This window comes from Carassius gibelio, chromosome B4, assembly GCF_023724105.1.
Source record: "Carassius gibelio isolate Cgi1373 ecotype wild population from Czech Republic chromosome B4, carGib1.2-hapl.c, whole genome shotgun sequence".
Taxonomy (NCBI): domain Eukaryota; kingdom Metazoa; phylum Chordata; class Actinopteri; order Cypriniformes; family Cyprinidae; genus Carassius; species Carassius gibelio.
The window spans coordinates 308,073-321,675 of NC_068399.1; the positions used below are offsets into that span (position 1 = coordinate 308,073).

Sequence of the window (13,603 nt, forward strand, 5' to 3'; positions counted from 1 at the left end):
CGTTCAATGTGACTCCTCAAACAAGCAATGCTGTGTGTGTGTGTGTGTGTGTGTGTGTGTGTGCGTGTGTCTGTGAGTGTGTGTGTGTGAGTGTGTGTGTGTGTGTGTGTGTGTGTGAGCTCCTCATGGCTGAACTGTCCACTTGGGCCGAGAAAAGGTGGAATAACTACTGTGGCATGAATTTGATCAAGTAAGTCTTTGATTAAAAAGCGTTTGTCTACCATCACAGCATCACCCTCTTCGAGAAGATTGAAAATGCCAGATGACTTGGTGAAGAGATGCTTCCTGTGTAAAGACTGCTCACAAAACTCATGCTCCCATCCGGGGAAATTCGGACCAATAATAAAATAGTCATGATCAGTGTTGGGCATCTCTGTGACATGACAGATGGAGAGACTGAGAGTGTTAATGGGACATGGTTTTGACACATATCTGTCTTGTTGAACTCGTTTACTCACGACACAGGAGTCCATGATGTCCTTTTATTTCTTAGTTTATTTTCAACATCAATCGTTTAACACTTTTTACAGTCTTCTCACATAAATCCACTTGGTTTACAACTTATAATATATATATATATATATATATATATAGTATACAACATAATATAACCAGAACATGCAACATAACACAAATAATTGTGATAGTTTAAATAATGAATTATGCAATATGGCTCTTACAGAGAGAGAATGAGAGCAGGCAAGTAAGATTTTATACACCTACTCTATATTCATGTTTATTTCTCACGTGATGCATGTATATACACTATAAGGCGCACCTTCAATGAATGGCCTATTAGATCTGTTTCCATATATAAAGCGCTCCGGATTATAAGGCGCACTGTCGTTTTTGAGAAAATTAAAGGCTTTTAAGTGCCCCTTATAGTGCAGAAAATGTGGTACACATTCTGTATGACAGATTTCTACTAACCGTTCTTCGTTGCTTGGTCCATCCTTCAAGAACAGCAGAGAAAGAGGACAGTCAGGTAACAATAGGACACGGTTGGTGGCATAAAATACTGTGAACACCAATTATTATAGGGGTTAATAACGTGCATGTAGGTTGTGGGGGATATTGTGAATATATGTGTGTTTATATTTTCTTTTATTGTCTATTATTGGTTTTACGCAGTGTTTAATACTGACTGAGTGTGAATTGGTAACAGGTTAGAGATCCAAATAGAGCTAATTATCAGAGCCTAACAAAACATCTGTAACCTTAAGCTCAGTTGTTGTGCATTTAAAAAACAGATTTTAAGATTATTATTATTATGACTAAATCAGTGAATAAGAATATAAAAACAAAAAGTGAATGATGGGGGCCATCAAACACTAATAAAGATTGTGAACAAACAACTTCAAGAAATATTGGCTATTTTTTGCAGGTATTAATATTTTGTGCACCCTCTGTTCTGTCATTGATTGAACTATACAACTTGCATATCACGATTATGAGACACACAAAGCTTTTAGAGTAACGTTAATTTACATGTTTATTAGTTTCCTCCATTTCTGCTCACCTTTCATCTTCCTCATGTTCTTCCTCTAAATGACAGTTTTATTGTCTAAAGCAGAAACAACAATAATAATGTTCAGAACATAAATTTGATATTTTACAAGGGGTTGATGCCAAACAGTACACAACAAACTATTAAATACATTTCGCTTTGCATAAAAATAAAGTTTCTACCCAGTAGTATTTTGTGAGACTTGACATGTTTATCTTTATTTCATGTAAATGTATGAAAGGTGCTTATGATCTAGCTGTACGCTCTAATCTCAAATTAATTATTTTAATCTATATAACATCATTTGAAGAATAGATATTTTTCACTGAGGATCGCAAGGTTTTCCTTTGGTGTGGCTGTTGAGTCCAGGTAAACACGGAGGGAACTGAACTTCCCTTTAGCTTCCTGATTCCAGTCAGTGTTCTTCTTGAAAAACATCCCGGAGAGAAATGATTCGAGCACACTCGTGTGTTCTCTGTAATCTATGAAAAATTGAGATTTTGACCTTAGTTGTTGTGGTAAAATATTATATTTAGCTCTGTGCATGTGTTTAAAGGAAAATAAACATGCTCACGTTAGAATTTAGCGTTTAGCCCAAAGGTTAACGTTAGTGTACACAGTCCTTTTTTTCCATAAATGCAATATTGTTGCCTGAAGGTTAGGTCCAATTTCCGTTGAATTTTAACATTTTTATACACTTTTTCTGAAGTTCTCTGTCCTGTGGAAATTTGTGAAATGACGTATTCTCTTTATTTTGACGGCCAAACGACCGGCATCCCGGTACACCAATACACCAATAGTGAACGCTGCTGACTGTATCTGTACATAGACAGTAAAAGAAATGGACACAGCGACCCCATTGGAACTCAATTGAGACAAATGAAGCCCAGTTTTAGCGTTTTTTAGCACTTCCGGTTCTGATGCGCAGACTCAAACGAAGCTTGACGACGTCAGCAACCTGTCTGACAGATGTAAATCTTCTAGTAGCTGTGCGTGCAAACTGCCGTCGTTAATCTTGCAGAGACGGCGAGCTTGAGCAGGGAGTTCTTTGTCATGAGTGAGCAGGAGTAAGTATTCTGATTAATTATTTTGTATAGTATTTTAAAATGTAACGCCAGTACGCCATATTAAGTTAATTGCCTGCGAGCTTCTCCTCCTGTCTGTACGGTAATGCGACAGAGAGCCGAGTGGTTATCACGCAATCGTTAGCCTATTTTTTACAAAAACTGTTTATACGGGGCCATAATGTAACATAGAAGGTAATGGAGCCCTTTATACATTTTCGTGTATCTTTAGAAATAAATAATGGACAAACAGAGTCTTTAAACGCCTCAGATGTAAAGTTATTCGCTGTCAAAGTGACGCCAAAATGAATGGGAGTCAATGGGAATGCTAACGCAAGTGAAGTTCTGCTAAAAGATGGCAGCCCCCACCCGACTTCAACTTCCGGTCGAGTTCCTTGCCCCTTGTATCTGTATTCCTCACAGCCTCGTTTTCGAATCAAAATGGCGGCGGGCTGAATGTGAATAATGGGAGCAGTTGGGGGTTTGATGCCTTGCACCTAAGTCGTGGTATTGAAGGTGGAGAGAGAACTGTATATATCAGTGGTATTGATAGCTCTGGGAATCTGTGATTTATCCTTAAAATCAATTCGTTATTTTATGCTTTATTTTTGTGATTTTTTTTTCACCGTCTGAATGGAGCTTTTATTTTGGTGTACTGATGTGACGTCATAAGGTTGCGCCGCGCTACGCACTTGCTTGTAAGGTTCTGCTGACGAAAGGTTTGTTTTTAAATCGTTTATATAATCGTTTTATAGAGATCTTGCATATGAGTTAGTTGATCATTTAACGTTATAATGTATCTAACATCATTAATTAACAGTTTTACGAGTAAAGGGGAAAAAGTAATGAAACGTTTTTATGAGTAAACAAAAAAGGCGCGTGTCATTTTCTATTTAAGATCCATGTTCTAGGAAACCTGAAAAGTTAACTCCAATGTTAACAGAAATCCTGTTTTTGTGAAATATGTGTTTTTTGTAATTGTTGTATCGTCATATTTATAATTAAAAATTATATTTGAGGTCTATAGTCATAACAACAGAAAATGTTGGGCCCAAAGAAGATCAAAAAGCCTGGGGGTTTTTAACTTATTTTTTAACTCAAGAAGTTAAGGTTATTTTTTTATTTTATTTTTATTTAGTTCGTGAACCTTTCTCCCCAAATCATGCAGCTCCACTCTTACTCCCTTACTAGTGTGTTGAATACTGAATCAGTGTGCTGACTACTGAGCTAGTGTACTGAACTAATGTGCTGACTACTGAACTAGTGTGCTGACTACTGAACTAGTGTGCTGACTAATGAACTAGTGCGCTGACTAATGAACTAGTGCGCTGACTAATGAACTAGTGCGCTGACTAATGAACTAGTGTGCTGACTAATGAACTAGTGCGCTGACTACTGAACTAGTGCGCTGACTACTGAACTAGTGTGCTGACTACTGAACTAGTGCGTTGACTACTGAACTAGTGTGCTGACTAATGAACTAGGGTGCTGACTACTGAGCTAGTGTGCTTAACACTGAACTAGTGTGCTTAACACTGAACTAGTGTGCTTAACACTGAACTAGTGCGCTGACTACTGAACTAGTGCGCTGACTACTGAACTAGTGCGCTGACTACTGAACTAGTGCGCTGACTACTGAACTAGTGTGCTGACTAATGAACTAGGGTGCTGACTACTGAGCTAGTGTGCTTAACACTGAACTAGTGTGCTGACTACTGAGCTAGTGTGCTGACTACTGAACTAGTGTGCTGACTAATGAACTAGGGTGCTGACTACTGAACTAGTGTGCTTAACACTGAGCTAGTGTGCTGACTACTGAACTAGGGTGCTGACTACTTAACTAGTGTGCTGACTACTGAGCTAGTGTGCTGAACACTGAACTAGGGTGCTGACTGAGACACACACAGATCTGTCTGTTGATTATTCTCTTCTTACACAGATAAACTGAAGCGACTGAGATCCTCGAGACACTGTTCTAAAGATGGAGTTTATTAAAGAGGAGAGTGAAGACCTGAAGATTGGAGAAGCTTTCAGAGTCAAACAAGAAGATCATGAGGAACAAACCGAGATGATGTCTGTGATAGAGGAGAGTGAAGACATGAAGATTGAAGAGGCTTTCACAGTCAAACATGATCCTGAGGAACAACAAGCAGAGATGAGGATTATTATAGAGCAGAGTGAAGATGAAGTCAAACATGAAGATGAGGAGCTAACAGGTCTGTTTCATTCACAAAGTCTTTCTTATATATGTGTAGTAGAACAGTCTAGAGCCTTGCACGGGCCTCAAATCTAGGCCCTAGCGCGACCCGTGTCCGACAGCGCATCAGAATTACCAGCCCGAGTTTTTATTTATTTACTTATTTTATTTTATCACAGCGGAAGCCTGCTCTATTGCAGCAATTAACATAGATCCATTTTGTGTTATGTTTCTTTTCATTTCTTTATCAAGTTAGTTTAGAAAAATGTTTGGAGCATTTTTTTTTAAATGACGATTAACGTTAATCAGCCGAACTGACAGCGAGGAGCCTAAAACATATTTAATCAATTAAGCCTCTCAAATTAACGCTAATACTTTACTTGGCTACAATAAAATATATCACACAGACAGTTAGTTTAATAAATGTTTATTTATTAAACCACAGTGAGTAAAATGAAAAAATGTAATACTGAGGCAGGCTCGCAACAGCGCTCGCAAACGAAATGAGAAATAGTCTACAATCTAAACAAATTAAATTAATTAAACACAAACTTGCAGGTTATCTTGCCTCAAAAATGCACCTCAGAACATGTCCATTCTTTTTTCCATTAGTTTCCAACAGTTAAACGAAAATAAAGTCCAGTCAAATGAAAAGTTAGAACAGTCTCTTACAGAGCATCGTGGAGAAGAAGAATAGGCTCCAGAGAGTGGAAGGTTTTAACCCCGTCCTCCCCTCTTCTATCACTCTATTACTCTTTCCGCGGCACTGAAGACACGTTCGCTGCTGCTGCTGGCGGGACACTAAACACAGAGCGAGCCGGTCTTGACAGTAGCAGGGTCTCGTGCTGTTTCCACCAGAGCAGCACATCTCGTCCATCACCTTCATCTTGTGATTGAGGCGCATGTATTGCTGTACTTCGCTCTCTTCTTTGTAGCGTGGCCCGCAGCAACAGGTGCAGACGCAGAAATGCTCGCCGCTACTTGAATCATCATTTTATAATTATTAGTTGGCCAACTAGGCTATGATTAATACATTAATTTAGAGGCATGTAATAGCTACTACTACAATAAGTGGATATAAGTGAAGTATAATCGTGGGTCGCGCTGACGGAAAAGCGTGCGTGCGTGAGACTGTGATGTCAGTTTAATTATAACGGGTTGAATTATCAGATTATGGAAGTTATGAGGTTACGAAATGTCTTTCTACGTTTGTTTTTGTTTCGTCGACGTCAACTTCTCTCTTTTTTTAATTTTTATTAATGTCTAAAAATATAAATAGAAGGATAACCCAAAAAAGGCCCGAAGCCCGTCCCGAGGGGCATAAATAAGTCGGGGCCGTCGGCTCGGGCTGAAATGCAGGGCTTTAGTCCAGTGAGGTCAAGGCAGGAGGTGTAGTGCAGGTTTGGTTCTGTTTGATATCACAGCTTTACTTATGCTTTCTATTGAAAACGTTTAATTATTGGCTTATTCATTTATTGTGGAACTATTAAATAAATTATTACTTTTTAATGTAAAAATCAAACAAACGGATGGGTCAGAATACCAGCACGTCTGTTCACCCACTTCACGCACTGTCTACAATAGGACTGGGCGATGTGGCAAAACATTAGTATCTTGATTTATTTTTATTCATTTATATACTTAACAAGTTTAACTAGTCATCTTGAAAAATTCATGTAAAAATTATATTCCAAGTGCACCACACATGATGTGAATGGTAAATTACTTGTTAAATATTTTTGCAGAAAAGATGCATGAACTTATAACTACATCTTGTACAAACTTGTCTTTTATATATATATATATATATATATATATATATATAGTATGTTCAGAAATAATATGAGGAAAATACTAGAGGTGTAGCTATCGATTATTTGAAATTATTACATTGATTAATCAAGTAATCAGATAAAAATGTTTTTCTTTATTAAAGAGCAATACTAAATATAAAAGAGAAAATAATTTAGGTGTCTTAAAATAAAAACTACTTTGTTTCTTTTTTGTCAAATGAAACCGCACACATTAGTACAGCGGCACCCAATCCCAGTCCTCGTTAGATGAGTCATGCAGCCCTAATCTAATGTGATTCACACCATCTGTGATACTCCAGACTCACTTCATAACATCAGTCGATTCTTCTAAATAAATCCTTCTGTTAGATGATGTGGCTTACACAAGGCACACAACATATTTCATAGTCTTCTAAGCAGTGATGAAGGATATGTAAATTAGCATTGCATTTTTATATGCTTAATTACATTTACGTTTATTCAATTAGCAAACACTTTTATCCAAAGCGACTTACAGATGAAGACAGTGGAAGCAATCAGTAACAATAGAGCAATGATATAAAAGTGCTATAACAAGTCTCAGGTAGGGTTAGTTCACCTAATAATCATAATTATGTCATTAATAACTCACCCTCATCTCGTTCCAAACCCGTGAGTCCTCCGTTCATCCTCTGAACACAGTTTAAGATATTTTAGATTTAGTCCGAGAGCTCTCAGTCCCTCCATTGAAGCTGTGTGTACGGTATACTGTCCATGTCCAGAAAGGTAAGAAAAACATCATCAAAGTAGTCCATGTGACATCAGAGGGTCCGTTAGAATATTTTGAAGCATCAGAAATACATTTTGGTCCAAAAATAGCAAAAACTACGACTTTATTCAGCATTGTCTTCTCTTCCGTGTCTGTTGTGAGAGAGTTCAAATCAAAGCAGTTTGTGATATCTGGTTCGTGAACGAATCACTCGATGTAACCGGATCTTATTGCACCAGTTCACCAAATCTATAGCAGTAAGATCGAGAGTACATCAAAACTATTATCTGTGATCATTTCATTTACAATAACTGCTTTGGGTGTGAGTGATCTAATATTTATGAGCCCAAACTTTAAAGATTGTTTTTGTTCATTTACTTTACATGTTTCTGGTTTAATTACAATAAGATTTTTTCTAGATCCTACATTAAATGTATATTTTGACCTCACTATTCGGGGAACAGACTCAGTCTTAATAGATTGTACTAGTGATGGGAAGTTCGATTCTTTTCCGAGAACCAGTTCTTTCAGACGGTTCGATTCAAGAAACTGGATGAAAGAGTTATTTTACGCTCGACATAATGGCGTCACATCTATCAAACATTCAAATATATAAAGTCAGTAATCATAACTTTAGTCAGTTAAAACCTCATAATCATGAAAAGTTTACAATTAAGTTTTGCAACAACTCACCCAAATACAGTAACAGCAATAATGTGCTTATAAGGATTAAGTCTTTTATGAGAAGATATAAAGTAAATAAATGAGGTGTCATCAGCACAGAAACTATGATACACTTACTAAACATAATCCATTGAGATGTATGTGTTATTAAATTAACTTAAGTTTCGCCAGATTGCCCTTGATCCAAGCCCTCTGTTTACCCGCGCTCATAACATTAGCACAGAATCAGTTCAGTTCAGACGCTCTGTGTGTCAGTCTGCTTCACGCTGAATCACACATGCACAGTATCATCAGCTAAGTAACATTCTAATTAAAACATTTACCTTGCCAAAAACTCTTGACCATAAAATAAGCCAAAAAAAGGTCCATTCAAGAAAAAAATTAAAACCTTCCGTGTACTGTGAATCCCCCAGAATCTTAAAATATACTTTGATACAGAAGATATTCCTTGTACTACCTAGACCTGTGTACTACCAAGAATCTGCGATACATTGCAATACTGTCAGCAAGGCGACATATTGGGATATTTCTTATTTTAGGAACAGGATATATTTTTAGGAAAAGCTGAAATTAAGAACACAATTCAATTGAAGTTTATTTGTATAGCGCTTCTTACAATACAAATTGTTGCAAAGCAACTTTACAGAAAATTAAGTTTCTACAATATCAGTAGTAGCTTATCAATGGTGATCATCAGTTTGTGAACAAAAAATAAGACATAAACAGACGATGAACACTATTAACTGTAACTATATTATATGACGCAAACACACTTATTGCTAAGGTTTGCATTTGGTGTTGTGTTCTTACAACATGCAGAACTATTGCTATAAGTAAATAAATACAAATATTTAACCAGAACACAGTGGGATCTGCATTTGCAATAATCAGTCCCTGTAACATTCAACGTTATTGAACCAATTTTTGTTCAGTACGAGTAAAGGGTGGGGGTGTTGGGAATTAAAGTTCTTTAGTTAAATGTATAATGCATGTAAAATGTATTTTATAAAAAGACCATATATATTAGAACCTATAAAGGTTCACAGATTCAGTGTACAATTTTGACATACGATGTCATGAGATTTTTGATCTGAACACAAAATTAGATCTGCTTAATATCAATAAATAAGTGCTTACAGGATTCCTAAAGAAAACAAAACAAATATAAAACAATAAAATAAATACAGATGTTGAGCCTTTCCACTTGGATTTCACAGGTTTTTCATTTTGTGTTTAAAATGTTTTGTGTGGAATCGCCGAAACCACGAAACGAGCATCACCCCATCTGCACAAAACAGTCCCAAAATGAGAGAAAGCTGCAGGTGCGATGCCTCTTTTACTGGCTGTTTTGAAGAAAGATCAACGTTCGCGACAAAACATATGTGCAAACTGTTATGAAGCAGAGATCAGTTAGTTCCTCACTTTCTGCGCTGACGCCGAGATCATTCGCTTGCTTCAGTGAGAGTATAACGTGCCTAATGTTTTCGACTCGTACATTACACGTCACGCGCTGATGTCACGTGTCGTTACGGGATCTTCAAGGGTTGTGTGTGATCTGTATTTTCTTACACCTCAATACTACACAAAACAACATTCAGTAAAATAGTCCATGTTTATACAAAGCTAAAGTAAAGCACCACACATGACAAATAACTTGGGTCTATTTTTTTTGACACATTTAAACTCAGCTTTTGATGGGCTACGAAAAAATCACAACTGTTTTGCTGCAGCAGAGACTAGAAATACATACTGCAATGTAAACACATATAGTACATACTCATTAACAAATACTAATAACAAAAAAATAAAATAATAAATATAATAAATATAAATATAATAAACTGGTCTTTACTTGTTTTTGTGTCTTTTCACCCTAGACCCGATGGCGCTGAAAGAGAAGAGTCAAGAACTGAATGAAACCGAAGAGAAAAATCAGAAATGTCATGATGTCATGGCTGGGGAAAACTCTTTTAGTTCCTCTCAGACTCGTAAAAGAGCAACTAGAAAGTCTACAGTCCAGATGATAGTTCACACTGAAGAGAGACCGTTCGCCTGTCAACAATGTGGGAGGAGTTTCAGTCAAAAACAAGGCCTTTCAATGCACTTGAAAAGCCACGAACCTCAAACCTGCAAGAAGTGTGGGAGGAGTTTCAAAGCTAAAGTAAATCTGAAGGCTCACATGAGAGTTCACTTTGGTGAAAAGCTGGTCATGTGCTTAGAGTGTGGAAAGAGTTTCAATCAAGAAGCCAGTCTTAAAGGCCACATCAGAATACACAATATAAAAGGCCCTTTTACCTGCAAACCGTGTGGAAAATATTTTAAACGAAAGGAAAACTTTGATGTGCACATGAGAATTCACACTGGAGTGAAGCCGTTCAAATGCCCTCTCTGTGGAAAGAGTTTTTCACTGAAAATTAATTTTACAGCCCACTTGAGATTTCACACCAGAGACGATCCTCACACCTGCAAAATGTGTGGGAAGATCTGCAAATCCAATGATCATCTGATGTCTCACATGAGGCTTCACGCTAGAAAGAAGGATAACAACTGCGTACTGTGTGGAAAGAGTTTCAAAGATAAGAGAAGCCTTATGAATCACATGATTATTCACTCGAGAGAGAAAGGGTTTAGATGTCATCTGTGTCAAACAAGTTTTGCTGACAGGGATCAACTCAAGAATCATGTACAAAATCACAGTGTGGACCAGCGGCACATGTGCCATCAATGTGGGAAAAGTTACAAAACCAACAAATATCTTCAGGCCCATATAAAACTTCACGCTGGAGAGAAGCCTTTCACATGCGAACTGTGTGGAAGGAGATTCACAAGTAAATCAGGCCTTAAGAACCACATGAAAATTCACTCGAGAGAAATGTATTAATGTCATTCTGAAGAGAAGCCTTTCTCCTGTCCTCAGTGTGACATGAGTGTCATACATCACATTAGCCTGAAGCGGCACTTAGAAACTCATTCTGGAAATAATTCCTTGTTTCCCATGAGACAAAAGGTTTAGAAATGATGCATTCACTTTTGGAGAAAGACAGTTCAGTTGTGATTGGTGTAATAAAAACAGCAAACGTATGAAATATACTTACAAATATATGAAAAGTCATTTAATTGTGACCCTGTTTGTGTTGTTTATATAAAAAAGTACCCTTACAAAAAGTTTGTTCAAGACTGCTGTTAGTTTACTTGTTTTTGACAAAAATAGGAATAAAAAGTAATTGCCTCCTTTTAAAATAAAAATGGAGCACACAATTTTTGTCTCATCCAGCTGTATTTACTGTAATATAAATAGCTAGAGTTTATAGTGTAAACAATCAAACAGAGTGTAAAACTGTCTTTTCTGCCTGCCCCAAAGCCTGTGCTGTTCATCACTAGCTGTGTTTCCACTGTCGAGCTAGAACCGGGTGTGCTAGTGTGTGCCAGGGCCAGACGCGTTTCCACTGTCACTTCCGGGGCTTCCTCGGGGCCAACGGCCAGGGTTTTATGGCCAGACGAAATCCTTGGGCCAAAGCGGGCCAGCTGGGGCTAGAGGAGGGGTTATGAACAAAGAGGAGTTTCTTCGCGTCTAGAGTCTGCTCTGCGGATCATTTCAGAAAGATAACAGCTTTAACAGCAGCATTAAAGACGTTTTTAAATCAGTTGAGCTCAAAACTCACTCTTAGTTAGCAGCAAGTGTTTGAAATAACTTGATCCGATGTGGATTATAATCACTAAACAAGGCAGAAATATTTATAAGCGATGTAAAAGACTATGTACGCTAAACATTAACGTTACACAGTAAACATGTTAAATATTACCGCTTGGAGAAATCAGACGTCAGCTTCTTATTCTCTATCACAATCGTGTGATTATTTAGTAACTTATATTATCTGTCACGAGTCTTGTCTTGAGGGTTTAGGTGCACATTGTTGCCTATCATAAAGAACGCATTATGCTTTTATAAAAATGGAGATATTATCATTCATTCTAAATGTGGCTACAGATAAACAGAAACAGACTCGACTGAATGAGCAGGCTATTTCATAAGCGTTATAAAAAAATAAATATTATTAAGTATTTCTGTGTGATTAATTTTGAGTCCTGATCAATTAATTTATGATCAATGTATCACTTCTGTAGTAAATCTTAGATGCTTTTGAATTTGAATAATTACCAACGCATGGAAACAAATTAGGGCTCTGAGCCCCGCCCGGCCTGTTTTAAGCCCTGGCTCACACTGGCCCCACAGGGGAAATACGGCTAATGATCCATCTTCAGATTGATCTTCAACAGATCCCTGGAGCCGTGTGTAGTCCCCTTCTGCTTCAGATGCTCCACCATTATTCCTGCACCCAAGAAAACAAAAATAAGAGGACTTGATGACTACAGACCTGTTGCTTTAACATCTGTGGTGATGAAGTCATTTGAAAGACTGGTGTTGGCCTACCTGAACATTACTGGACCCTTGCTGAGCAAACAGCTCTGTGGATGATGCAGTGAATATGGTGTTAATGGACATGATGAATTTGCAATTGTACTGGCTAGATTTGCTCTAAACAGATGTACTGTAACCCGAGTAGTAATAATGCTTTTGCTTAAGTACTAAGATGTAACCCTGTGATTAATGCTATATTGAAAATATATTGTGTAACTTCACTAACATTAAGAAAACTGCTTACTTGCATGAAATGTATGTAGTGACTGATTTAGAGTAGAAACACTTATGTATTAGAAATAGTTTTTTATGATAAATAGACAATATAGTAGTTAAGGTGTATTTCACAGATGGTTAAGAGGAAAAAGAAGAGGAAAAGGACTAAAGCAATGTGAAGTAAACAACTGAAAGCCTCGGCAGCGCTCCAGGTGATGAACCAGCGTTCGACGTCTGGGTATAAAAGACTGAGAGAGACTCGACGGACGGATACTGAACAAGCACAGTGTCCCTCGACGCCTGAAACCAGCTGATTATACCTTGATCTTGTAACTTTACTATTGTACGTTGATATAACTTTTGTTAACTTTAATAAAACTTGTATTTTTTATTGATAAGTTATGGTCTGTAAGAGTAGTAATTTAAGAGCCGTAAGAACTGACCACAGGGAAGTCTTCTGAGCAAGTTGTAAGTACTATTGAAATGCTTATAGTATTGTCCAGAGTAAACTTTACTTACGCACCTGAGAATCATAAAGAAACAGGTAAAAGGTGTATAGATAAAGGAGACGCCATAAAACAATGGGATTGCACTACATCCTGCATCATTTGGACACATCAGGGACTTATGCTAGGGTCTTGTTAGTGGACGTCATCTCTGCTTTCAACACCCTTCAGAACAAACCCATCTGTCTGTAACCACCTCCATCTGTAATCAATAAAACATGTCCGTCCTTAATGAAAAGTGTCTCACAGGGCTCTGGGGGTGAACAAAGACTTTCTTCTCGCCTGAACAATTAATCTTTCAGAATTAAACACCTCCATCACAACTGACATATAAACAGGTGCTGGTCATATCATTATAATATCAGCAACAAGTGGACATATACTAGAACTTATATCGCAGTACATTAGAAAATATATTTCAATGTTTCAGAAGCTTCCTCATATATTTGAAAACACATAGCAATAATG

General features: G+C 37.3%; 1 protein-coding gene and 1 long non-coding RNA gene across 2 annotated transcripts; one reads left to right on the plus strand and one right to left on the minus strand.

Moving 5' to 3' along the window:
* Positions 1-1,698: 1,698 nt before the first annotated feature.
* On the minus strand, positions 1,699-2,503 carry LOC127956177 (uncharacterized). The gene is made up of 2 exons (XR_008153505.1): positions 2,082-2,503; positions 1,699-1,989 (listed from the first exon to the last, which is right to left on the minus strand). It is a non-coding gene; the product is annotated as an uncharacterized LOC127956177 (long non-coding RNA).
* A 570-nt stretch (positions 2,504-3,073) lies between these two features.
* LOC127956166 (gastrula zinc finger protein XlCGF52.1) lies at positions 3,074-13,027 on the plus strand. The gene is made up of 3 exons (XM_052553915.1): positions 3,074-3,290; positions 4,511-4,787; positions 9,871-13,027. The coding sequence occupies exons 2-3, from the start codon at positions 4,553-4,555 to the stop codon at positions 10,872-10,874; spliced, it is 1,239 nt and encodes a 412-aa protein (XP_052409875.1). The 5' UTR covers positions 3,074-3,290; positions 4,511-4,552; the 3' UTR covers positions 10,875-13,027.
* Positions 13,028-13,603: the final 576 nt, after the last annotated feature.

Bases quoted from the DNA above. Each gene is read 5' to 3' on its own strand.
- LOC127956166 (XM_052553915.1), top strand. From the start codon at position 4,553: ATGGAGTTTATTAAAGAGGAGAGTGAAGACCTGAAGATTGGAGAAGCT. The intron at 4,788-9,870 runs GTCTGTTTCATT...TTTTCACCCTAG, and splicing joins TGAAGATGAGGAGCTAACAG to ACCCGATGGCGCTGAAAGAG.